We start from the raw sequence: 27,221 nt of genomic DNA on the forward strand, positions 1-27,221 counted from the left end.
GAAGGGATAGGGAGTTCTGGGGGGGGGGGCAGTCAAGAGACAGGGAGTGGGGGTTGGATGGGGCAGAGGTTCGGGAGGCAGTCAGGGGCAGGGAGAAGGGGGGTTAGATGGGTCAGAGGTTCGGGGGGGGCAGTCGGGGGCAGTCAGAGGACAGGCAGGGGTCCCGAGAGGGGGCAATCAGGGGACAAGGACCAGCGGTACTTAGATGGGGGTGGGGTCTCAAGAGGAGGCAGTGATCAGGGGACAAGGAGCAGCGGTGCTTGGATAGGGGGTGGGGTCCTGGGGGGCAGTTAGGGGCAGGGGTCCCAGGAGGCCGTGATCAGGGGACAGGGAGCAGGGGAGGATTGGATGGGTTGGGGTTTCTGTGGGGGGCAGTCGGAGGGAGTGGATGGTGGCAGGGTGGGGCTACCCTCCTTCCCCGTGGAGTGTCCTGTTTTTTGAATGTTAAAATATGGTCTCCCTACCATTCACAGTGCAACTCTCCACGCACACCATGCTGCCGCATGAGGTCCCCCTCCTTCCTTTCCAGTTGGTAGTGGCCAACGGAATGCTGGGAAATGTAGTTCTTTCCCTGCTCCAGGGCTGGCTCTATAGGCAGGGAGCTAACCAAGGAACTACAGCTCCCAGAGCCCCCTGTTGATTCTCAGCTTCCCTGCCGCCCCTGCAAATGGGCTGCCCCAAGCAAATGCTTGCTTTGCTGGTGCCTAGAGCCGCCCCTGCTCAGCGCTGTTCAGGTTCCGGCTACAACTGGGTAAGAAGATGCTGCTTCTGTCTGGAGAAAAAGCAAAGAAGTGTCTGGTTTTCCCCTCAGGAAAACGAAGAAAATATTTTTTTAAAGGAATCACAGACAAAGAAAGAAAGAGAACGAAAATGGAGCGCAGCACCATGGAAAATCAGGCCTTCGGTCTACGTTTTCTATCCCATTGCCTCAATTTACTTTGGTTTTATCTTTTTCTCTTTCTTGCCTTTCAGTTTTCTGTTGCTTTCTTTTCCCATTGGCCCTCTTGTTCCGTTCTTCCACTGACCTTTTCTATCCCTTTGTTTTCCCACTTCTCTTGCTTTATTCCTTTCTGCTCCACTTGACAAATTCAAATTGGAAATAAGGCATGCAGTTTTAGCAGTGAGGATCATTTCAATTGGAACAGCTCAAGGATGTGGCAGATTCTCCATCCCTTGAAACCTTCTGGCTCTTTTTAAAAGATATAGCCTACCTCAGGGGTCGGCAACCTTTCAGAAGTGGTGTGCCGAGTCTTCGTTTATTCATTCTAATTTAAGATTTCACGTGCCAGTAATACATTTTAACATTTTTAGAAGGTCTCTTTCTATAAGTCTATAATATATAACTAAACTATTGGTGTTTGCAAAGTAAATAAGGTTTTTAAACCGTTTAAGAAGCTTCATTTAAAATTAAATTAAAATGCAGAGCCCCTCCGGACCGATGGCCAGGACCGAGGCAGAGTGAGTGCCACTGAAAATCAGCTCACGTGCTGCCTTCGGCATGCGTGCCATAGGTTGCCTACCCTTGGGCTACCTCAACCCCAACTTATTCCACTTGACACAAGAAATTACTAGATGAAAGTCTATGTCCTGAAGTATACAGGAGATCAGACTGCATAATCACAGGACAGAGCTGCCTGTAAAAATCTAATGCTTTCTAGTGAGTCTTTCAGCATAACTCCTTTCTTCAGCTGTCCTGTCAACTATAGTAGTCCAGAAATTGAAAAAAACCATTCCTTTCTTGTATAACTTTTACCTGTAACCACTGTATACACATCTTATTTGTGGGACCCTGACTGGAAGGAAAACATTGAGACTTCAAATGTGTAGACATCCGATAAAGCAAAGAAGGAATAACCAGTTTATTCACGACATACAGTAGAACAAAAGTCTGGAACACAAATGGTGCAAGGTCAGAACAGTCAGGTTTAGTTTACAGGTAGGTAGCAGGTGGTCAGATCTCCAATATGCCCATTTCCTTCTGTAGTATACTGGAAGCAATTTTACTTTTCTAAAATAAATGGCCAGTAGTCATATTACAATGCAACAAGATAAATGCTGGCCCTTTAAAATGAAATCCACGTCATATGATTGCTTCTGCCCTGGATTCATTTTTCCAGGCTTTTCCACTACACTCTAATTTTCCGTAAGCAAAATGAGACCAAAAAAAAAAGGACAAATAATAAAAAATGGAGTTTCCCTCTGTACCCATCACTCCCTGCCCTTCTCTAAGAGCTCCACTATCAGCAACACTTGCAAATTCTAAATTCATTGGGGAAAACAAATTGTTTCATTAGAACATATTAAGCCAAGTTCTATTCTCCTTTACAGAGGTGTAAATGTGGAGTAGCACCACTAAAGTCAGTTAGCCCAGATTTGCTGTGTTGGTTCCACTGGCTTCTTCCAGAAGCTCCACCTGTCTGTTATGTCCTGCCAGAAGGCCTGTATGTACCCCCACAAAAGGAAGGGGCATCCAGAGGAAGTGCTGATTCCTCTTCCGGGCAGCTTTAGCCAGGAAGTTATTGCAGAATTTTAAAGCTGCTCTCCACTGGCAGAACTCAGAAGAGGGTGGTAAGTGCACCACTCCCTCCCTCCCTGAGGTGAATCCGCCCACCCCCTCAAATGCTGCTACCTCCCATGGGTTCAGTAGCTGCAAAATGTACCACTCTGTGCCCCAGTGGATTAATCAAACCCAATGGAATTGTTCCGGGTTTATTCTGTAACTGAGAGAAGAATGTAGTCCAGTGTACATTAATTCCCTTTCACCTTTGGATTACTAAATTCCTAAAATATAAACTCCCCCTTCATCCTCTTTCACAGCAGTGAGAATTTTAACCACATTCTTTACTTGGAATGTAACTTTCTTAAAGTACAATAGTCTGGGTGCTGCCTTCACCAGCCTCACCCCGAGAACTGACGCAGAGAGAAAAAAGGATGAGAAAACCCAAACAGATTTGCTGGTCAACACTAAACACATAAGCATACAAAACAGAGAAGAAAAACTAAAAAAACCTACATTCACTCAAAGGAACAGTCTCTTTTTTTCTAGCAGCTAAATCTCAACCTCTTCCTTGATTTTACTCCCTTGCTCTTCAAAGGGAGGTGAGAATTGCTTTGACAAAGCACAAAATTGACAGTATGAGCCCCAATTATGATTTGACCAATATCACTGTGTCCATTTTGGATAGAAACATGATGACTTTGGGAATGACTCCAGATCCCCACCCATGTACCTTTCAATGTATTTTCTCCTTTGGGAGCTGTTTACACTGTTACTGTGCAGTTCAAATTCTGTATTCTGTAGCAGAAAGCAGAAAAATAGTTTTAAGAATAATTGTGGCTGAGTGCTATCTCACATTCCTGGCATACCCAAAATTCCTCACGAATGTGGCATGCACCCTAGCCATGGTTAATCCCAAAAATTGTTGCTCTGCTGCTTTCAAAGTCACACAGGTATGGAACTGCATTGGAGCAATGTGAGAGGTTCCTTACTATGGAGAACATGAACTCCATTATCACTCCTAGTCTCTGAGCTGCTCACTTGACTGGGCTGAGCTTATTATGGACTATGACAAATACCTAGGTTTAAATATGACCAGTTTAACACATGTTAATAGCACGCTGCCTTATCTACACTAGGCTGTTCATACATTAGCGTTAGCTAACCCCTTCCAAGTCCTAATCTAGACAAAACCTTTGTGTCATCAGAGTGGTGAAAATGGGCTTTATCTGGGCCAGAGATGTGGCCTTTAAACCCCCAATGCCATCATCCAACATTCATTTTTAGAGAGCAACTTTAGATAATGTTTTCACCCCTCAGCCATAAGGCCGAGAAAATCCCAGACAAGATCAATGAGATGGGAACAACAGAGCAGAATAAGAACATGCATATTAATGGTCCCTTGCCTAACCTGGTTTTATTAGTTATCTTCATTCTCTGGTGCTATGGGTTATTTAGCTTGCCCATGCAACATATGTTTTAAACTAAAAAGAAAAGTGTTTTAATAGAAAAAAGAAGCAAATTCATAACCGATATTAACAATCCATATCCAAGTTTATTTGATGATCAAGCAAGAGCTCTGGTTACAGTAAACAGAAGTTCAGTCATAAATGCCTTTGGTTTAGTTGGCCCAGTCAGTTTTGAGCAACAGCACAATCATCTGAGGGGTGTTTTTTCCCTCTAAATCCTTTTGGCTGTGCACCCTGATGTTACTAACAAGCTGTCTATTGGATGGGTTCAAGGAACCTACCAAAAAAATAAAACTAAAATAATTCTGGACTTTGCATTCATGTAATGGGGAAGAAATTTCAGGAGATTGATGAACTCCAAACTGAAACAAAATGATCAGTATGATTGGAGCAACCTCACGATTGAATAGAGGAAATCATACCTGTTGACTCTGACATACAAATATGGAGGCCATCATGGCACTCTGATAATTGTAATTCTATTGCTATGACTTCTTTTAGGACCTTGCTCTGACTGCACACCGCTTTTTCTCTGGTGAAACGCCACTGATTTAATTGAATTGCTCCTGGTTTACACTTGTATAAACAAAGTTCAAAATCAGGCCCTTTCTTTTTCATCTGCAATTTGTGATGTCCTTAGTCAAGAACAGAGGAAATCAGTGGACTTGCAAGTTGGGGGAAATGGTAGAAGGGAATGATTGCAACACATGGGATAAATATACTTAACTACTGGGCCTGGGTGAAATCTAGCACTATCCCAGCAAGATAAAAATTAGAAAATAAACATAATTATCCAGCTATTGTTCAAAAATGAAGTCAGACCCTACTCACTTTAGAGAAGTGAATTATGTCTGAGTGAAAAATGCCAGTCTAAAAGTCCCAGAGAGCCATAAACCCATTGCTATTCATTGTACAGCATTGAATAAGCCAGCTAAATGGTAACATAAAGGGTTATATCCATGCCAAAGTCATTAAGAAATACACAAGTGCTACACTGATTGCAGTTCTTCCAATTACAAACACAGTGATCCTCTGAGCACGCATATCACAGATTCAACAATCATGGGCTTGCCTCCCTTTGCACTCCATTACAGCACCTGCCTACATCCTCCCTCAACATTACACGTGGCATCAGGGACCAAATACTTACCCCTACCACTCCACCATCAGGGAAATTAAGGACACCCACAGCTTCACATACACTGACCTGTGAGAGCCATGGTTGATTTATGGGTAGGTAAAATGCATCTGAATGTTCTTTCTCCTTGATAAGTTCTGTTCCATTAATTTATTAAGTTTTTAATGTACTTTTAAAGTGCTCAGATTTTTCTTTTCACTGGTTTTGTTATTAAATAAAATTCTATTCTTTGGAAAATAATTCATCTTTATTATTCACAACATATACTGCAGAGTGCATAGCAGCTCTGAAAGCACCCTTACTTGTTACTGTACAGTGTGACACAGCTCATAGGATCAGTGACAAACACTGTAATAATCATAAATCTACAGCAAACACTGCAAAATTAATATATGTATTGACAGTGTTATAGTCATAGATATACAGCAAGCACCACACAAATCCTAACTGGCCCCAAAACACCAGGGCGAGGTACAGCACAGTACACCACAATGCATTACTGTGGCTCACTGTTAAAGTGCACTTTCAAAGTCTCCCTGAACCATATAGTTCCATGTTGAGTTCTACTAATAGCCCTTGTGTCTGCCTGAGATGACCCATGCCTGCTGATAGTGGAGTGGCGACTGGGCATGCTCAGGAGAAGCCAAGCAGGAAATCTGGGGAGCATGTGCCCCCACATGTCGTCCCCACCATGTGTCGCCTCAGCTACAGCCCTCCACCTCCATTCTGGTGGCAATTTTTTACTCTTTGCTTCACAGATATTATGCAGGACACAGCAAGCAGCTATAACCATTGGGCTGTTTTTTCACCGAGATCCAATCTTATGAGTAAACAATGCCAGTGTCCCTTCAATCCATCAAAAGAGCATTCATCTGTCTTTCCACACCTGCTGAACCCGTAGTCGAATCTTTCCTTGGTGCTATCAAGGTGGCTGATATATTACTTCATGAGCATGGGGTTGGCTGAGTCCCCGAGGATCAGTATTGCGTTTCAACATCGTCAATGTTAATGCACCAGTCGAGAAAGAAACTGCTTGTAGCTTTCTGAACAGTCCCGTGTTCTTAAAGATGCAAACATCATGCACACTGATGTCGGTGAAATGTTCCTAGTGATCCAACACTTCCATACCCATAGAAAAGTAGCCCTTCCTGTTGATGTACTCTGGCAAGATGGCCTGGTGCCAAAATAGGGATATGCATCTATTGCACCACAACAATTCAGGAACCACATTGCTGCAAATCCATGCACTATGTCCTGCACATTGCCTAGAGTCACAGACCTGCATAGCAGGAGACGATCAATGGCCCTGAACACTTACATGACAACAGCCCCCACAATGGATTTCTCAACGCCAAAATGACTTCCCACTATCCAGTAGCAATCCAGTGTTGCAAGTTCCAACAGTGCGATTGCCACTCACTTCTCCGCTGTCAATGCAACTCTCATTTTGGTGTCCCTGCAGCCACTGTTCACCATTCCAAGCCTGCATTACAATGACATCACACACCAGTTAGGGCTCATTTCTTGGGCCCAGAAGCAGTGCTCCATCATCTGCAGCTGCTCTTTGAACGCCAACAACCATCTTGAATTGGTTCTCGCTATGTCACACTGCAGTCTGTCCTCCAAGAAATTATCATGCTCCTCACTGGTTCGGGTCATCTTTCGGCTCTGCAAATACCAGAGGATTCTGTGTCCTGAGCTTGCAATGCTTATGACAATAGTGCAGAGCTGTACAGGCTCCATGCTTCTGTCAGGCTGCATGGCATGAGCGGCAGGTCACATAGGCAGGGGGAGGTGTTGCTTCCCCAAACAGCCAGGCATGACCCTGTCCCCTACCATCACGCTCCCTGCATGTGGCTGCGGCGCCAGTCCTCCCAGCTCCAAGTCCAGCCCCCCAGTGCTCTGGGACTGCACGCTGCCTGCCATTCCATGGTTCGGGACTGGGGCCACACACCGCCTGCCCTCCCAGACTGAGGCCACGCACCACCCGCGCTCTGGAGCTGGGAAGGCTGGGGCCACACACTGCCCGTCTTACTGCCCCCGGGCTGAGGAGGCTGGGGCCACGTGCCTTCCGGCATTCCTTTGCGGTGGGGGAGCTAGCCACAGGACTGGGCTGGTGGCAGCAGTGATGGGGTGGCTCTGGGCTCCAGGGGAGGGGGGCCTGGCTCGGATGAAGGGGGGCTTGGCTTGGGCGGAAGGGGCAGGGCTCAGAGCTAGCCTCCCCCAGCCAGCAGTTCATGTGCTGCCCATGCTGCATGGGTGTGTGGGATTTTGAAAAAAAGGAGTGAAAATTATGGGATATAGATGACATTATGCAATGGAGACAGTGTCACACTGGGAAGTTGACTCCTTGAGCCCAGTCACCCTGTGTAACTCATTTCTGCCCCACCATGCATTGCCAAAATTTCCCAAAAGACAATGCATTGGATGGTGGTGGGCTGCACACTGGGTTACTTACTCATGGCACACCTGGTGAGCATGTGCAGCACTGACACAAGGAGCCCAGTATGGACATGCAAAAGAGGTACACTAACTGTGGCAGCTTTATGCCAACATAACTTGCACTGACCAAAGTTTGTAGTATAGAGATGGCCATAGGTAGACTACCAGTATTGCACAGTGATACCTCTGAAAATAAAATACATTAAATTATGGACTTGCAAAAGTTTAAATACCACACATATTTCACATAATGCTAATATAAACCTGAATTGTCATAATATTACCATCGTCTGACTAAACTGTTCTGCCATATCAGTAGAAGCTATTGTATATGTAAAGTGTTCTGCATCTTAATTTAGTATAACAGGTTGAAGATCTCCTGCATTCAGTAGTTTGGCATATCCATTAAGAGCATTGTAACCTTACATGCCATTCATCATTGGATTATATATTTACATGCTTGTAAGCAATAGTGGATGAACCTTCTTGAACCCAACAACTTTCACAGAGTAACATTTTTTGATAAATATATAAATACCTGAACAGGGCAACAGCACCACCCAGTGGCTAGAAACTGTTGTTCCTACTTACTAAAGAATATTCTTACCACCATCACTTTCTTGTATATTTCTAAATTGAATATGAACACAGAATTTCAATGAGATCAAAGGTAGAAAATTTTCAGCTAATGAGCTTGACTCACTCTTTGATAATTTTTTATTCCTCTAACCTGTTTTTATATTTTCAACTTTCTATTACAACAGTCCTTGGCCCCTTCACATTATTGACCAAGCAAACTGAGGCCTAACATGCAATTCAATGACATTTCTCTATTGTGTGTAATTCAATGCAATAACTTTTGAATGCCACATCTGAAAAATTCCAAAATGTCAGAGAATAATCTAGTCATCAGTGGCCAGAAGTCTATTGATTTTGATGAAAATCAGAAAAAACAAATGGGGGAAATGGAGGACACATGGATCTCCTGGTACTTGGTTTGCAGAGCTTCAAACACTTCTGCAAAAATATGTCTGGTGGGAAGAAGGGAGAATGGGAAGGCAAGGAGAGAGGGAAATAGGGACACACACAGAGCTCCTGGCTTAGGGGAGAAGATAGGGAGACACAGAGCCCCTGGGCAGAATGGGGACCCGGGTATGGGAGGAAAAGAAAATGGGTGGAAAGGGAGTGTACAAAGAGCCCTTGGTATGGGAGAGAAGTACTGAAGTAATGCAGGAATAGGAGTCACAGAGAATCCCTTGCTATGGAATAATAGGGGACTCTGATATGGGGGAATGGGAGAAAGGGGAATGAGAATGAACATTGCCCCTGGTATGCGGAAAGGGGGGAATTATAGGGCAGTCAGGACCCCTGGGAAATGGTGGGCCCTACTATGGAGGGAAAGGGGGAGAGGAAGAAATGAGGGAAAGTGGGTCAATGGGGGACACAAAATCCATGGCATGACAGAAAGGCAGTCACAGGGGGTCTTGAAATCCATAATGGGAGGGTGACACCCAGGGAGTTTCTGAAGGGTTGGTAATGGAGGAATGCAAGATGCCCCCAGGTCTGTACAACACACAGCCTATGGACAAAGTGTGCAACTCCCTAGGCAGAGGTGAAAGTAAGCCAGTCCGGTCCGGCACAGAGCTCATACGCTGTGCCGGACTGGACCGGCTTCCCCGGCGGTGATTTAAAGGGCTCAGGCCTCCAGCCACTGCGAGAAGCCCCGGGCCCTTTAAATCACCGCCGGAGCTCCAGCAGCGGGATTGGGGGGGTGCTTTAAAGGGCCCGGAGCACCGCAGAGGCCGGAACCCCAAACCCTTTATTTCGCCCCACAGCCCCAGGGCTCCCAGCCACCTCTGCAACTGGTAGCTCCGGGGTGATTTAAAGGCCCTGGGGCTCCCAGCCACAGCCAGAGCCCCAGAGCCTTTAAATCTTTAAAGGCCCCATCTCTTCCGGTTGAGGTCACGCCCCTACTCAGGACTCCGGCGTACCGGTAAGTCCTTTCAGTTACTTTCACCCCTGTCCCTAGGATACATAAACCAAGAGCATCCTAGGGGCTTCTGTACCTTGAACTGCTGCTGTCCCTCAGGACCCACAGGGCAGCTGGGATTTGCATAGGCGGGCCAAGCTTTCACAGAAGTTGCTCTGGACCAAGGCAGGTAACAAACATACATACACCCCCTGCCACCCCCACCACACACACACACACACACACACACACACACACACACGATGGAATTCGGGTGCAGCCTGTGTATCAGTAACGTTCAGCTAACGGTGCACAGAGCACGAGGCAGGGACCTCCCCGGCTGCGGCCCCACGCGGATCAGGGCTGGTTGGTGACCACGGGCCCAGCAGCGCAGCCCGGTTGACACAGAACCATCCGGGTCCTTCCTCCCGCGCTCCCTCATCTCGCGGCACGACGAGGCAGCCCGCACCTGCGCAGTCGCACCGCGGGGAAGGGGGAACTCGCGCCAATGCGTAGCCACGCCGGAAGTGCGCCTTGCCGGAAGGGGCGGGGTCGCTGCCCTGGCGAGAGAGAGCCGCGTGGCGGGCGCGCTTGTTCTGGTTGCGGAGGGGCAGCTGCAGCCGCTCGTGGTGGTGGTGGGAGCGGGGGCCTGGTTTCCTGAGGGGCCGGAGAACGGGCCCCGCCGCGCTCCCAGCCACGCGGCTAAACGCTTCTGCCGCTCTGCTTGGCGCGCCCCCCCCCCCCGGCTGAGGCTTTCGGGCCGGCGCGTGGGTGCGCCCCTCCCCCCGGCCCGGGCGCGCGGGAGGCTCAGAGGAGAACGTGGCGTCGGGGGGGGCGCTGGTGGCGCGGCAGAGGCGGGCGGGGGGGCCGCCACCGCCTTTCCGGTAACGTGGCTCATTGTGTCCCTGCAGGTGGGGACCGGACCGCAGCGGAGCCGCCGCCGCCGGTGGGAGCGGGCTACAGCAGGTAGGAGCCGTCACGCGGGACGAGGGGGGGGGGGTTGAGTTCCGGGGCCCGCAGCGCACCAGCCACTCCCGTCTCCTCCGAGGGGTCGGGAGCGAGTCAGGCCCTGCGGCCGCTGCTCTGGCACCGGCCGCCTCCGCCCTCTCCCGCCTGCCGCCAGCAGCAGGAGCGTCGAGTCCGTGTGGCGGCTGGAACCCGCCCTGGGCCTGGTCCCGGCCCCACGTGCGCGTTGGGTGGGATCGTCTCGGTGTCGCCGTTAGGGTCAGTCCATGAATCCGTGGGACCTGTCTCCTGTGGCAGCCTCCCTTCCTAGCCATGGAAGAGCAGCGTCTTGCTTTTTGGCAAAGCTTTCACTATCTAATTGGTGAAAGTATCTGACTGGAGCAAGTAACACGTGTGTCATGTCCAGCCTCGGCAGTAACGTGCCTGACTGCTGGGGCCCAGCAATCCTCACTCTTTCTTCTCTGTGCTCTTTTCCAGGGACCTTGCAGACTTGAGACCCAGAGCAGCCATCTGTTGCCAGGTATGTGCTTTGCTTTAAATCTGGGCTGCGGGCTGAGATGAAGCCTCGTAATTATTTATTTAAAAACAAAAAAACCTGCTTGGTCTGGGGTTAAGACTGAAACTGATTTGCCCGGTGTTGTGGCTGGTATTAAAACAACCGGGTTAGACTTAACTGTTCCACAATGTGGTGGTTTGGAATGTGTACCCTAGTCAAGTGCAGGCTGAAACAAAAATCTGAACCATGATGAAATAAGTAATTTGGAATAGAAGTCAATAAAAACTGGGAAAATTAAAAGCTAAGTCTATACAAATCGTTTGATAAGAGTACATTTAACTATTAATGCTCATAGTGTCTTTCTTACTAAAAGGAATAGCCTTGTTCACGTTTTAGCTAGTTATATTTTAGCCATTTCCTGTCACTTCAGTGGGAGCCTAAATATGCTGCCTTTTTGTATGTGTTTTGACTTATTAGATGTTTCCTATATGTATTACAAATAAACATTTATGTGATTAAAAAGGCTACTGTGTTTGGTTTTTGTTTGTTTGTTTTTTCAGACTGATTAATACAGGTGACCTGAAACTTAGGAGACTTTTAGAAAAGCAACAAATTAATTGTACCCAAATTTTGTTGCTTCAGGACTACCTTTAATACTTGAAACTGGCTGGCATAACAAAACACCTTAACAAAATCCAGTAGTGCAAAATTATTTTCTAGTCAATCCAGCAAGATGACTGTATTTATCTAATTTGATTGTAAGCTTCAAAACTGCCTTTAAGTATGCCATAGGATGTAGTGATACTGTTTTAATCTTTGTTGGAAGCCCTTTCAGTTACTTCAAACTCTGTTTTTTGCAGGACAAACATTCCTAAGTTGTGAGGACTTTGAAGAAGGTGTAGTAAACAACACAGCTAGACTTGCAGAAACTTGAAGTAAAACAAGTTTGCTCAAGGGCCATTTAAAAAAAAAACAACCCTTTTGGTTGCTGATTGGAAGGACAGCCAGCAGTGAAAATTGTACTATTTGCTTTGGAAAGTGGTGCAACATAACCCAACCCAAGAAAGGCTGCAGCCAGCCAGCAACTCGAGCAAGTGTTAAAAGACCTGTCTAATAAATGCTAAAATCCGGTTTGGATATGGGTGGTGAAAATTGGAGTTTTTTTGGATGGGTCCTAAAAACATACATGAGATGCCATTTGGTTCATGAAGACTGTGCTTTAAAAGTGTCTCTTCATAGTTCCACTTACAGCCTCCTGGAAGCTGCAGTGCACTGCCTTTAGACTTCCATGCCAGCTGACTTGATGCGGCAGTGTGGCTGGCAGTCCAGCAACTAAGAGGGTTGCTAGCACAAAAGCAAAAGAGTTTCTAAAGCTCCTGCTTCTGCTGCAAAAATCATTTTTTCTTCATCTCCCTTCCTCCCCTTTAAATATGTATATACAGAACGTGTAATTTCTTTCTCCTGCAAAAAACTAATTCTAAAAGTATGACTTAATTTTACAACACTCCCAAATTCTTGTTGAATTGATTCCACTGACTATTTATAATCCAAATATTGGACAAATAAATTGAGATCATGTGCTGCATTTGTTAAAGAAGTGAAACTAGAAAGAACAAATGAAACTGCCACTCTTCAGAACAGCCACAATTCTTGTCTCAGAAATTAATAGTCCTTGCTAACTATAGCAGGAGAACCACACCAGTACAGATATTTAAAGTATTACATTCACAAAAGTACTAGGCCATTTGAATAAAATATACTGATTACACAACTGCCTATATATTCTTATTGCACGTGTCATACTTCCTTTTTTTAGAGCTACTGCCACGTAGGGCCATATCTACACAAGGAGTGCTGTGCCAGTATACAGTTTATACTGGCAAAAGCATAGTTTTGGTGCTGTCTGTGGTGGGGACTTGGGCCAGCACAACTGTGTTCTCAGATCACACTGGATCACCCCACACTGTTGTAGCTATGATGTAGAAAAAGTTTATAGTGTAAACTTGACCTAATGCAGCTTATTGATGCAGGATACTTCCAGAAAACTGAATGTGCCAGTGCCTGCCAAGGTTATTTTGAAACTTTACAGAATGACATAAGTCATGAAGAACATGGTATGTTGTGGTTAAACAGACTTCTATGAGAATTCCTGAACAGTAGTTGAGCACGGTTCCAGGCCCATAGTAGGTACTGAACATCTGAAGGGGAATACTTAGCTGCTCGTAATTTATCATACATGTGAAACACATCAAAGGATAACTAATGTTAAGCTCTTAAATAGTCAAGTATTTCTCTTTTAGATTTCAAGGAGGTTCACCTAGATAATTCAGGAAATGGGTTTTGTCATTAATGCTTTAAGTCTTTAGATGTAACAAACTACTATTTTCTCTTTTAAATTCCCATAACAGGAGGGGAGTTTTGCATATGTCTTGTGAGGAAGGGAAACAATGTGCCTTTTACTGAAAGGCATTCTTTTGAATATCTGCATTCAAACTAAAACTTTCCCAACAGATAAGTGAAAAGCTTGGTTGAACAGATACAACTGTACTGAAATGTTCTCCAGTAGTTACTTTTGAAAAGCAGAAAACACCAAATTATTGGTTATTAAACTTCTGGGTTGTTGTTTTTTTTAAAGCTTTGCCAAAGGCCATTTAAGTATGCTCAATAAAGTAGCACATCTGTCATATAAATGCTAGTGGTCCTTCAGTTACTCCTCACTTTGTTGTTGAGCAATGCACTAACATCTCAAAGAAAACAAGCTTTAAACATCAGTGTCTGTAACTGTTGATTTGCTACTTTAATTTTAAATTTAGCAGAAGGGCAGTTAAGTTTGTTTGGATTCCTAATCATGAGTTTTGAACTCAGTTTTTCACAATCAGTCTGTTTAAAAATATGTAATTATGCTAGGTCAAATAGAATGCTCTCCAACATTAATATTCTAAGCAAATCCCTTAAAAGCATTTGTTCTTCCATGTGGGAATAAATGTTCTTAAAGCACAGCTATTGTACTTAAGCAGAACAAATGATAGTGTTAAAAACAAATGCGGTTTATCTAGGTTGGAGCTGGGACTGTACACCCAAACTTGTAAATTTAAAATGGTTAATGGGTAGAATGCCTCATTTTCAATAACTACTTTGGAAAGTCATTCTTTAGTCACTCAAAACTCCCTGTAGTAGGAAGAGTGAAGTACGTGGTCATCACAGATGCTCTCTAATCACCCTGATCTATGCAGAGTGAATAATGCCTGAGCGTGTACTTGTGGCCTCTTCTATGCTAGTCAGTTTTCCTCCTTTCCCTGTTAAAGGGGAGTCTAGGTGGTGGCGGCAGCAGTAGCAGCTGACAACATTGCAGGATCAAAACTACTGCCTATTTTGTGGGACAGGAAGGGGCAAGTCCTCCACGCCTGTGAAAGAACACTACAAAAGGACCTTTGTGTGGGGGGGGAGGGGTGGGGAGGGGGTGCTGAGGGAAGTGCATGCACTACTTCTTCCTATGGGTATTTCTTCCGAACTGTAATTACACCCAAGTGATTACAGGTCACAAAGTTTACCAAAGTGTTATGTCACTGTCCTTGGTAAACTGAAACCATGTGAATGCATAATTAAGAGAATGTTATACTAATTTTGTGGGATATGCCCATTTTCCACTTGTTGTTCTAAGTGTACCTCTGTTGTGTGTTGAAAGGGAGTTGAACACCTGTCAGGATCACTTTTTGTCTGATAGCATAATATCAATTTGTTAGCCAAAAAAGCAAATATAAGGAGAAAACATAATCACTGAGAATACTGGCTTCTTCAACTCTGATGCTGGATCAGTGGCAATCTACAGAGAAGCAGCAATTCATGGGGTGGTGAGTTCTCATTTTTAGCTGCTTCTGTGGGTGAAAAAACATCTGAACAAGCAGCTGTAACAAAGAAACCAGAAAATCTTCCTCCACTAGGGGTTGCTGCTACAGAAGAGAGAAAGCAAGATGCCCTTGCCCTGTCAAATACCAACTGCAGCTGCTCTGGGAGAAATTTGGAAAGTGCTATGGGGACAGATCCTTGAGTAGGATTAGAACATGCAGGACAGATGACTGGCTTGACTAGGTATCACATCCTGTGAGGGGAACCAGACAGCTAGGCAGCATGAGCAAGGAGTGTGGAGGAAGTGAAATGGGGCTGAGACAGCTTTTGCAGAGTTCCTGCCGTAAAATATTGGGAGGGAATAGAACTGCAATACAGAATGCATCCAAGGAAACATACCTAAACACTTTTCCTATTTCTCATGTAGAAGTACCTTGAAAAATAGGTGTACAAATGTAAAGATTATTGAGGGGCTGTCAGTGACGAGTATTAAGATGTAGCGCAGGCTGAGAAATCTTGAGAACCTCAATAAAGGCAAGCTTTAGGGGTTTATAAATAGCAAATCGCTTCTATTTAAAAACTAACAGGTTAAGGTAATGTGCAGAGGTGTTCTGTCCAGTGCAAGTATTAACTACAGGGTAATAGCAAACCAATGGGATGCCATTGTTAGTAGGTCTGGTCTGAATCAAAGATCGAGTGAGGTGTGTAGATGTTTATAAATCGTGGGGAGGGGTGTTGCAAATAATTGAGCTTGGGGAAAGAACATGCAGAGATTGGAGCAGGAAATAAAATATTTTTTTCTGACATTTGTGAACAATGTTGATATATTTAGGGAAGTAAATACATTGCTTTCTAACTCTATTTGCATTTTGGAATTTTAATACCAAAAGATACTTAGGCCTGCAACTGGTTACACTAAGACATGCATGGACCTGTTGTCTGGAATTTATTGTAGTCAGTGTCTGACCATTTTATAAAGCCCTCCTGGCTCAAGTACTATTACTACATTTTTACTGTCCAATGTTTTGTGACATACCAGTTTCAGTGTTTTGTAAATTTCACAATTGAGAACCCCCTCTGCAAGTTGTGGGCTTCACAATCATTTGTTTCTGATTACCCATTTTTGTCATCTTCATTTTAACAATTTTAGTGGCTGTTATTCTGCTGTTCATAGCCAACATCCACTTTCATACCCTCTGAAAATTGAGTCTTAAGATTCCAAGTGGCTTACAAATATTTATATCTAACTCTAGAGCTTGATCAAATGTTTTTTTTACTTGGATGTCAACATAACTAATGAGATTTTTATGGCTGCTATATTGTAATGTGACAACACTAATAACCTCGCCTATGAGTGAGTATAAATATTTCAAGCACTCGTAAATTTTTCCAAGCACTGGTTCTGCATATTTATCACTGAGAAGGAAAATGTTTTAATTCATGACAGCACTGTTGTGTTTAAAATAAACAAACTTTATATTGAGGGATTCTATCATGGACCAGCAAGCTCATAGTCCCTCTCTACAGAACTGCTGAAACTGTATCTAGAAGCCTGTGTCTAATTGGTGATATCTAAAAGGATGTTGACGAATTAGATAAAATGCATAGAATAATAAAAAGCATTGAGGGCTTGGAGAAGCTGGTGTGGTGGGGAGGGGGGGTTCAAATACTACATGCAGCTTGGCCTGAAGCAATGTTTGCCAAAATGTGGGGCACATCCCACAAGAGGGTTGGGGTGGAAAATATATAAATTGAGTTGTTGGCCTTTAAAAGATGGAGTTGAAGGGGAGAGTGAATGGTTACATTTTCGTTGAGGAGGGGTCAGCTTTCAGAAATCTGAGAAATGTTGACTCAAAGGGTGCTTACTAGAGTACATCAAAGTAAGCTAACTTTTGTAGCTGTAGTTCTCACTAGCAAAACCAATGATGGAAACTAGGATACGTATCTCTTAGGAGTTTGTCACTAATCTCATCCACTGTGATATGCCCCAAGTCTTGTCTGTAGCTTCCACCATTGCTTGTGCTAGTGATGCATTATTACTCCATTTCATAGCAATAGAGACAAGGTTCTAATATTTTTAATTCAAGAGTTAAAAATGGTTAGACCAAAAGTGTGCAAAACATTGGAGAGTATATTGTAGTTAGCAATCCTGCATTGGCAGAGGTATTTATCTCAAGTCTGTATTGTTTCTTAATTTCTATCAATATATCAAGACTTGTTTAGCTGGTTCATTTTAGATTCCAGAAGAAAATTCCACTCAGTGGTTATTCCCTAAAGGAAAACTTGTCTGGATATGAAAAGCTTTGGAGAAAACTGATTCACAAAATTCTTCAAAGTACACTTTTCCGCCTATTAAAATTCATACCATTGTTAACTGATTAAATATAATGTGATGCACTTCCTGTATTAAAGTTTGTACATAAATTATTCACTGGATTATATATGTTGACTTTAACCTATGAAGAAGGGTTCCAATAAATGTGGCAGCTTTTATTACACCAGTTCACACTATACAGGTTCACTGAAAAAAGATATAGTAAAACATAAGACAACTTCATTTACTTTAGATAATAAAAAAGGCATGTTGTCTGGATAAAAGCTTTAGTGCAACATTCTAAAATCTAGTTCAGTGGTTCTCAAACTAGCAACCCCAGGATCCCCATTTTGATTTAAAAATTTTTGCAGACCCCCAAGCCTGCTGCTCACCCCCAAGCCCTGCCCCCATTTCACCCCTTTCCTGAAGGCCCAACCCCTGCCCCTCTTCTTCCTTCTCCTGAGTGTGTGCCATCCCTGCTCCTCCCGCTCCCTCCCACTGCCTCCTGCACTCAGCATGCAGGAGGTGCTGGGAGGGAGGGGGAAGAGTTGCTCAGGGCCCACAGATCCCCTGCAGTACCCTCACACAGCCCCAGGGGTATGTGGAATTGCTGATCTAGTTAATTACCGAAGTCAAGCTTCTCATGAAAAGAGCCCAGCAAGCAAAAAACTAATGGACTGCTAGGAAATCTAAAAGGATACTACTCTGCTACATGATGACTTTTCTTAAATTCTCCAAATCTGATCCTTGGTGATTCAGGTTCTAAAAATCAGACAATTCCACATCCCCACTCCTAACACCTTTCTTTCCTAGCTTATTGTGCTGTACAGTTTACTTCACTACAAAATTCTCAAATCAATGCACCTTGTATGGCAAGGGTTCTATGATACAGATTTTTTTGTTAAATTTTCTTCCCTTTCATTCAGTAGATTCACTTCAGTTATTTTAAACAAAAAAGATTTGTGTATATAAGCAATGAAACATTAACTTTTAGATTGCATCAGCTGATTGTTTCACATAATAGTAGGCTCTCCAGATGTTGAACCCAATATATTTATTTGCATTTCTAACATACGGTGTTTTATGTTATCCAAATAGTGCAAAATCACAGAAAGTTGTACAAATACTGTATAAAAACACCTGATTATACTAATATAGCACCAGTTCCAACAAGATGTTTAAATTGGGAATGGCCCTTTAAAACATTAATTGCCATTAAATTAAGGGCCAAGTCTGAATAAGAATTAAATCACATATAGGGAGTCTACAATGTTGCCACAACTCTTTTGCATGCTAACTAAGGTGTGTAATTGGTAACAGTAACAGAACTGGACTCATACATGACATACAGATATGAGTGTAACACACAGTTACACATCTATCATACATTACTACAAGCATTGCATTTTGTGCACACAAGGCCACAACACATTGTCACAACTGGAATTCCCAGGATAGGGAAGGGAAACACATACCATTAAATAGTAGTTACTTGTCACGATATTGTGCAATCATACATTGGCAATGTGGTGACACAGAACTGCCACATTTTACGTACTTTTGAATATTCCTTGGCCCACAAAGGTTTCATTACATCTTTTAAAAAGTGATAGTTTGTCAAAGATGTCATGAACAAAGAAAATATTTGTGTATAACAGTTTAGAATGCCCTTAATGGGCATCCCATTCATCCTAGAAATAGCACAAGTTTAGTGTTTGTGTATCTTGAATAATTTTGGGACCACTAACAAAGGAAGGTTAGTATAACAATGTTATAATGTATTGACTATTTCTTATGGACTAATAAATAATTTTGTGTAATTAATACTTGTATTGCCACATCAATAAGGGTTGCATTTTTCACTGTGAAATACATTTTATAGTGTTTAATCGTAGGTTTCTGTAGTCTTCTTGAGAATAGTAGAGAATCAGCCAAGGAAACATAGGTGCAAATGAATGCTTTTTTGGGGATACAGGTCTATGAAAACTGGCTATTTTGTTATTTTTTAGTCATACATTTTGAAAAGAAAAAATATTAGAATTTGAAAGGACTGCAGTCATACAGCTTTAGGCTCTAATTTTTTTTCTCATGTCATAAATTTAATGTGAACAAGCTGATTAGGAATTGGATGAAATATCTGCAAGGAAATATGTTGCAGGTATTGGTATTATGTAGCTGCCAGACTGGACCTACAATGGGTGTGCATGAATGGACTCTGAATCTGTCTGCTCTTGAGCAGTCATGTTTGCCTGTGCAGTTTTCATTATTGCCATTGAATCAGCCAGGAGAATAAGTGAATTGAAAGCCCTTGTGGCTGACTCACCTTTTTTTACTTCTTTTCATAAGGACAAGATAGTTGTCAGTGGATTAAACAATGTACTGCTGAGTTCTACAGACTGGCAAAAGTCCCTATGCCTGCTGCAATCCAGCTACATTTCATTACAGCTGTGGCTACTTCCTTTGTCTTAGGCAGGTGCCAGATGCTGAAATTTGCAAAGCTACAACCTGGACTTAGGTGTATACTTTCACCTAGCACTATGCTCTAGACTTGGCTTCTAGCCTGGATGCCAGATTTGGCAAGGCGGCGCCTCAGTCTATTCAACTAGGAATCTGTCCCTGCCCCCATGTTAGTTTCAGTACTGCTTATCGGTCTATCCCATAAGTGAAAATATGCAGAACCACTCGAAGAAATGAAGGTTACTTACTTGTATTTGGAGTTCTTCAAGATGGGTCTGCATATTCATGCCTCCTACCTTCCCTTCCCTGACAGAGTCCTTGTTATTCTGTCTCTTGCTTTGCAGTGGAAGGAACTGAGGTGGTGAGGGCATTCCACCCCTCTTATAGCTTCGCTCACAGTGTGTTGTGATGCTGAGGGGAAGGGTGGGGGATACAAGAGCACTGTGGCTCAGTGGTCCCCAACATTTTCTTTGCCAGGGCACCCCTCGAGCTCCAGGGGCTCTTCCCCCCAACTGGTGGCTACAGCAGGGAAGGGGAGGGACAGAGAAGCCAACCCCTTGCTCACACAGAAGAGGGACATTGAGCTCTGATTGGTTGCTCCATCCCTGGAGGAGGCAGGGCAGTGAGGGAGACAGCCAACTAGAAGGTGGCTTTCCCCCAGGTCCTCACATGTACTTTTTCAAAAAATTCCGCGGCACACTTGTTTGAGGATGGTGGCATATAAGTGTGCTGTGGCACACCAGTTGGGAAACACTGCTCTAGCTTACACTGTTGGAAGAGGTGTTTGCTGTAAGGCACCACAAGGCAGTGAGTACCTATAAGTGGGGAGTACCATTAAGTGTGAATATGCAGACCCATCTCAAAGAACTATTATAGGTAAGTAACCTTCATTTTTATTCAAGGAAAAATTTTGGCTTATCCTATCTCGTTTAGGCCAGTGCTTTTGGTGCATCCACAGTTGTTAGTGGATGTCAGGATAGGACAATGTAATTCCCACCAAAAATAGCATGTGTTTTTTGGCATTTCTTTAAATGAAGATACTCTGTGTTTCTGAAATTCAAATATACCCCTATCTCCCCCGCCCCCTTTTATTTTTTAATCTGGCACCTGTGGGTGTACAGGGCACGTTATTTGCCGGAATTTTACTTTACCCCACTGCACTGACCAGTTGTACTTGGACATTGTGCATTATTTGGAGAGTGGGGGGACGCTAACCTGTGTGGACATTTGTTCTGAAGAATTGGGTTTTAATTATTGGCAGGTCTTGCAATCAATCTGCTCTACTGAAGTGTGTAGACCTACTGTGTTACCAAGAATGATCCAGGGACAAATGTGACCTGTGCATGCAAAGCCTGTGCTGTGCTTATACCTGAAACATACATGAGACAGAATAGACAGACAATGCCTTTTTTAAGATTAGAGGAGTTCTAAGTGGGGCAACCATCGAACTAAGTAGGTTAGTCTGGAAGTGAGGATTATAAGTAATTCTAGGAGGAACCTGAAGCATAAATGCCAGTGCAGTCTTTTTGTGGGGCGTAACAATACTGGATTGTCCCAATCCAATATTGGAGTAAAATGTTGGCCCCTTTTCCCTCCAATCTTATGTATATTGCATTTTCCCATGCAAATATAAACTTTTGCTCAACATGAAGGAAATTGCACATTAATCTAACTGTACAAATAGTGTGAATATGCATCCTTGATTCAACAAAAATAAAAACATGCAAAACAGAAGAATGTGTCCATTTCCCACCCAGTGTGGGCCCCAGCTGTGCATTGGCTGTGCTGTTCAAGCTGCCTCATCTAACTCAGAAACTTCCTTTTACTGTTTGAGTCGGGATGATCACAATTTGGTCACACTTTTTATCCAGGGTACAAAGGAAGAGACTTTGGTGTAGACACCTGGAGAGTCTTTGATTCCACAGCCATAACCCCAGGAAGTCACCCCATACACAACCCAGCTTTCCCCTGGACGTTCACACATGAGTGGTCCACCACTGTCTCCCTGACAACTGTCCACATGTTTCTGTTCTTGGAGGTTTCCAGCACAGAGCATCCTCCCTGTGAACCTTCTCTTATAACGCTCTTCACAACGTCTCTTAGGAAGTAGGGGGATGGCAGCTTGTTGTAATGTTCTTGAATAGGCCCTTCCTGCAAAGAAAGACCAAATAACACGCATTGAGATACTTATGATCACCAAATCAGGTATGATTTAACTGAATTTATTAATGTGGCTTAAATATTGCTATACAATGTTACAACATTAAGTAAGAGTGAAAAGGATGCATACCTCAACTCCCTCAATAGACTGCAAATTGTAAGTAAGACATTTGGTTTAGCAGTACTTGTATCATAGATACTTCACAAGACAGGATTTTTTGTTATATTTTAGGTAATTGATTCTATAAAAATATAAGCTATAATACTTAAATGTAGTGGGGAAGCTATTCTTAGATGGTTTAATGGCTATGGGGCTGCTAGGTGTTAATATATCAAATGAGTTCATGCTTTCAGTCTGGTTCCTAGTAAACAGTTGGCCAACTATGAATCTGCTCTTACAAAAAATTACCATCACTATGTGATAGTCTCTCTGAGAAATTAAAGTCAATGAGACCATTCTACCCTGTTCTACCAAGAAATGATTCCTCAAGGTTAGAATTGAGAGACAAGGTAGAGAAGTTAGCACTGCTACTGCATAAATAGACTCCAGAGTTGTCAGTCTAGCACAGGGATCGGCAACCTCTGGCACGCGGTAAGCACCCTGGTGAGCTGGGCCAGTTTGTTTACCTGCCGCGTCCACAGGCAGGTAAACAAACTGGCCCATTCGGTCGATCACGGCTCCCACTGGCTGTGGTTCGCCACTCCAGGCCAATGGGGGCTGCGGGAAGCAGCGCGGGCCAAGGGATGTGGTGGCTACAGCTTCCAGCCACCCCTATTGGCCTGGAACGGTGAACCGTGGCCAGTGGGAGCTGCGATTGGCCGAACCTACAGAAGCGGCAAGTAAACAAACTGGCCTGGCCCACCAGGGTGCTTACCCTGGCGAGCCGCGTGTCAGAGGTTGCCGACCCCTGGTCTAGCACCTTTCATAAACATTACACTTAAACAAAAGTTCTGTCTCAAATCTCAATGTTGTTTCAACATATTTTCAGTCTCCTTTTGTCAAAACAAAATATTGGTCTCTAGTAAAGTTCATTCAGAAGGAACTAGATTGTCGTGTAGGCTGAACATTTTTGAATGGTGCAGTAAGTAGTGGCAAATCTTCAAATTCAACTAACTTCAAAAGATTTATTTTATGTAAATATATATATATGTGGGAGAATTTTTGGAATACCCCAAATGGTTATTTCACTTTAGAAGTAGAGGTCCAAGCAAGATTCCATATTTTAAGTCATTTGAATATTTTTTTCTGTAACACATCATAAAAACTCATCTCGTGCCTCATGATTCTCTCTCAGTTGAAAAAAGTGACAAGAGCAGCATTTTTTGTTTTTAAAAAAAATCCTTAATTATCCTTGTATAACAACTTGATTGCAGAGAACATTTAAAATCTCAGTAAATGTTGCAGTGATGTAATTTATTGCAGTTAAAGTAAGTTTTGAAGTAGCTATTATTTCCATTTAAATAGAAGTTCTAAGCTAAGTGGTACTACTTCAGAGCTCTTATACAGTGAATTAAATAAAACGCTAAGAGGTGTATTTTTTTGGCAAAACATACAGTACTGCAAACCGTTCTTCCCAGGTTTTAGTTCTCCATATTTTCAGTATGCTCTCATAGATATCTGTGCATACATGCACACAGATTAATGAATGTAAAAAGAAAGTACTGATATTAACCACTTTTTCTTGCCGGTTTTAATGAGTCAGAAGACTAAAGGATAAAAAGTTGTCTTCTTTTTGCACTGTCATGAACCCAATAAAAACATAAAAGTAAAACATGGTTATTAATTTACAAAGGAACAGAGCCTTCTGGAGAAGAAACTCCTATCCACACTCAATAAAGTAACAGGACCTGCTAGTTATCCAAAAGTCTGATTGTAGAAGTGTTTTACCTCCCCTGCATCTTTAGTAGGATTTTCTTTCACCCAAATCTAGCTGCTGAAATTTGGGATTTGGAAAATGGCAGTGGCAGCAATAGAGGAGAAAGAAAGTGTGCTGGATTCTCCATTACCCATGTGCTGTGGCCATTTTTCATTTGACATCCTGGTGTCATTTAAATAAATCAGTATAAGCCTTTCTGGTCCTCATTAATAAGACTGAATTTGGCAGAGGAGTGAGAGGATGATTTAACAGTACCATTTATGTAATTAATCCTACAGTCTGGGAGAGTGAAGAGACAAGGTTATAAGCACAAACTAAATTAAAAGAAACTAGTGCTTTTATTCCTCTATAATGATGGAGGGTGGGATGGGGAGAACAAACATACAAAAGCTTTTATCCTATTTTAAAATGAGGGAACCTGGTACAGTTATTCCACCATGAATATTAGGAATAGCAAATTGAACTATTGATTGTTTAAGAAATAGTCAAAATCTTTATTGTGGGTGAGGCAGAGGAAAATTTGGGTGCATTAATATATAAATCACTCTTACCTGTGTCACCCCACCCAGTGATGTAACAGTTGGGGGCAGTTTTCTGTGGCCTCTCTCGCCTCAGTGGCAAACATGCAGGTAAGACATGAGTGCTGAATCTGGCGCACTGTTCTTCTGGTCCTTGCAACCTCACTAGTGCAATGTCATAGTCATTGCTGTCAGGCCTGTATTCTTTGTGCAGCATGATTTGTTGGACTCCAATTTCCTCCTCATACTCCTCAGGAACCAGTGTGTGATAATCTCCAACTCGTACAACATAGTTCCGAGTGTTGTTGCCATACCTGAGAATGAGACCAGGGCTCACATCACACAAATTCGCAACCAACTGTGACCAAAGCGTCTCTTTACTAATCATATAGATGACACAACCAAAGTAGTTTTATTAGTGGTAAACCCAATTATCTCTACTACTAGCGAGAAATATGCCCAATGGCTTGTGATGGGATATTAGATGGGGTGGGAGTTGAATTACTACAGAGAATTCTTTCCTGGGTGTCTGGCTGGTGAGTCTTGCCCACATGCTCAGGGTTTAGCTGATCGCCATATTTGGGGTCAGGAAGGAATTTTCCTTCAGGGCAGATTGGCAGAAGCCCTGGGGGTTTTTCGCCTTCCTCTGCAGTGTGGAGCACGGGTCACTTGCTGGAAGATTCTCTGCACCTTGAAGTCTTTAAACCATGATTTGAGGACTTCAGTGGCTCAGACACAGGTTTGATACAGGAGTGGGTAAGTGAGGTTCTGTGGCCCATGTTGTGCAGGAGGTCAGACTAGATGATCATAATGGTCCCTTCTGACCTTAAAGTCTATGAGTCTATAACTGTGTATCTGTTATAATTAGAGCTGGGCAGGAAAAGATTTTCTTGTCCTGCAAAAAATTTTTGAGATTTCAAATATTTTCCTGTTCCTCAGTGGGATGTAACAGACTTTTCAAAATATTTTGACTGATGGAGAGAAATATCTACCCAAGATAGCTGGTGGTTAAGGGACTCAGCTAGAATGTGAGAAACCTAGGGTCAAGTCTCTGCTCTAAATCAGGCAGAGCAGGGACTTGAATTTATGTCTCCTACATCCCAGACGTGTAACCCTAATTACCAGGTCATCAGCTATTCTGGGATCTCTTTCTCAGGTTTTGAGCAGAAATTCCATCCTGGACCTGAGAAACTTTCCTGACGCATGTTTAGTCAAAACTAATCCATTCTCAGGAAAAGTTGCAACGGATCAGCATTTTCTAATGAAAAAATAATTTAATAAAAAATTTCCTGACCAGCTCTAATTCTAAATTCAGGCTTCTTTCCTGGCCTTCCCTTATAAAATAACATGTTATAGGGTCACATTCTACAGGCCTCATTCAGTTCTTACTCCAGAAAAGCTTGTATTGCTTGTGGAATTCAATGGGAGTTTAACCTGGGTAAAAACTTAGCAAGTCATGCAGGATATGGCCCAATATATTTATTACGTTTTTCTCTAACTAAGCAGGAAGAATTATTTAAAATTGCAACAATATAATTTGAGGTATTTTCTACATTTTATGTGAAGGTTGCTTTATAGTACTGGAGAAATGAAGTAATGACTGTTGAACACAAAAGTCTTTTACAGAAAACCTCCTTAACAATACTAATATTGTTCTTTCTTTGTAATACTCTTATCTACCATACTGTACTTGCTTTGTGGCTGGAAATTACAATACAAAAAAATTCAGTTGGCCCATAATAGTTGAAGATTACGGAGATGTAAAAACTGATCTTGTATTTACATGGATCTTTCTTAAAATACTATCAGAAAAACTAACCTGTGAGTCTGCATGATCAGAACATACTATTCATGAAGCTGTAATAATCTCATCCCTGAAAAATAAACTAATGAAGATTTTTCCCCTCTTTTTTTCCAGCTTGGATTTATTAGGTTTATTTGAAAGGTATTTAACAAAACACCTTGGGGGTATCTTTTTATCAATACCCAACTTACTATTTAGACAACAAAGCATCAATCTGTTGATATCTTATCAGTGGATCCATTTTCATTAGGGAGTGTCCTTGGAGAATTCTGAGTATTAATGCAAAAATCATCAGCAACAATAGGAATGCGTCCCTTCAACTAAAGGGAGGGAAAAAATAGTACTCCCTTTATTGATGTCTTATTTCAGTATATTCAGAGGCTTTTGGTCCTCTCCACCATGTTTGAGTGTTTCCTGATCTTATTTCTAAGGCACCTCTCACCAGAGAATGAAAATTTTAATACGTTTCTAAATCTTCACTGTTAAACACCTCATGGTTTCTCCAGTAATAAAAGATGCTATTTGACTTCATTTGACCTTGTTCTGTGCCTGTTCAAATAAACGACAAAATTCCCACTGACTTCAGTGGGAGCAGGATTGGGCCCTAAGATATCCTATTTACTCTGGTATTGCTTCGAAGGAAATTTTCCACAATAACAAAGTCCATCAGGCTACAACTGGTTTCTGGAGCATGATACATCATCTGAACTATGACATCAGTGGCGAAGTCCAAAATTATGCATCAAAGCAGAGCTGTCAAAATCCCCGACATCTGCTGCCTGTCAGTAATGCTAACCATTTCCTGCTCTGAGACGCCCACCAAGAATCCCACTCTTCCATGTCTGGATCACCAGATACTTTATTTTAAACAGGGCAAGTCTATTGACTGCACTGAGTCACTACATACAGCATGTGAGTTAATGGTCAGTCTCAGGTGTGCTGATTAAGATTTCTGGGTTACTATGGTCTTTATTTCAATGCCTTATACACTAAGTAAAAGCAGTTAGAGTGACAATTGTGTTTTAAAGCAGTAGGCCTAACTGGTCTTTTAAAAACCTTTACACTCTAATTTTATTATATGACTGAGGTGTAGTTCTACACTGGTCTCAGATAACACTGATATCTCTTCCTGTGTTTCCTTTTTACTGCAACTGTTAACTATTACGTGTATCACGTGTACCAACACGATAAGGTGCTAGGTTGAGAATCAGGAGACCTGAGCTCTCACTGTTGCCCCTCCTGTGTGAGCCTGGGCAAGTCTATTTCTG

The 27,221-nt window shown here is 42.8% G+C and overlaps 1 protein-coding gene, 1 long non-coding RNA gene and 1 other non-coding gene across 5 annotated transcripts in view; 2 read left to right on the forward strand and 1 right to left on the reverse strand.

Annotated features, from left to right (window-relative positions):
- The first annotated feature begins 10,084 nt into the window (after positions 1–10,084).
- Positions 10,085–12,751, forward strand: LOC120406134. The gene is made up of 3 exons (XR_005599107.1): positions 10,085–10,481; positions 10,959–11,001; positions 11,838–12,751. It is a non-coding gene; the product is annotated as an uncharacterized LOC120406134 (long non-coding RNA).
- LOC120407216 lies at positions 10,744–10,874 on the forward strand. Its single transcript, XR_005599846.1, has one exon. It is a non-coding gene; the product is annotated as a small nucleolar RNA SNORA24 (small nucleolar RNA).
- Positions 12,752–18,053: 5,302 nt separating the features above from the next.
- PRSS12 (serine protease 12) overlaps positions 18,054–27,221 on the reverse strand; it is a 66,720-nt gene continuing 57,552 nt past the window's right edge. For all 3 annotated transcript variants that reach the window (XM_039542669.1, XM_039542668.1, XM_039542667.1), the window contains 2 exons: positions 24,183–24,463; positions 18,054–21,745 (listed from right to left, as the gene is read on the reverse strand). In XM_039542669.1, coding sequence (XP_039398603.1) covers positions 21,438–21,745; positions 24,183–24,463 — 589 coding nt within the window. In that variant the 3' untranslated portion in view covers positions 18,054–21,437. The remainder of the gene's footprint in view (positions 21,746–24,182; positions 24,464–27,221) is intronic.

This window comes from Mauremys reevesii, linkage group 5, assembly GCF_016161935.1.
Source record: "Mauremys reevesii isolate NIE-2019 linkage group 5, ASM1616193v1, whole genome shotgun sequence".
Taxonomy (NCBI): Eukaryota; Metazoa; Chordata; order Testudines; family Geoemydidae; genus Mauremys; species Mauremys reevesii.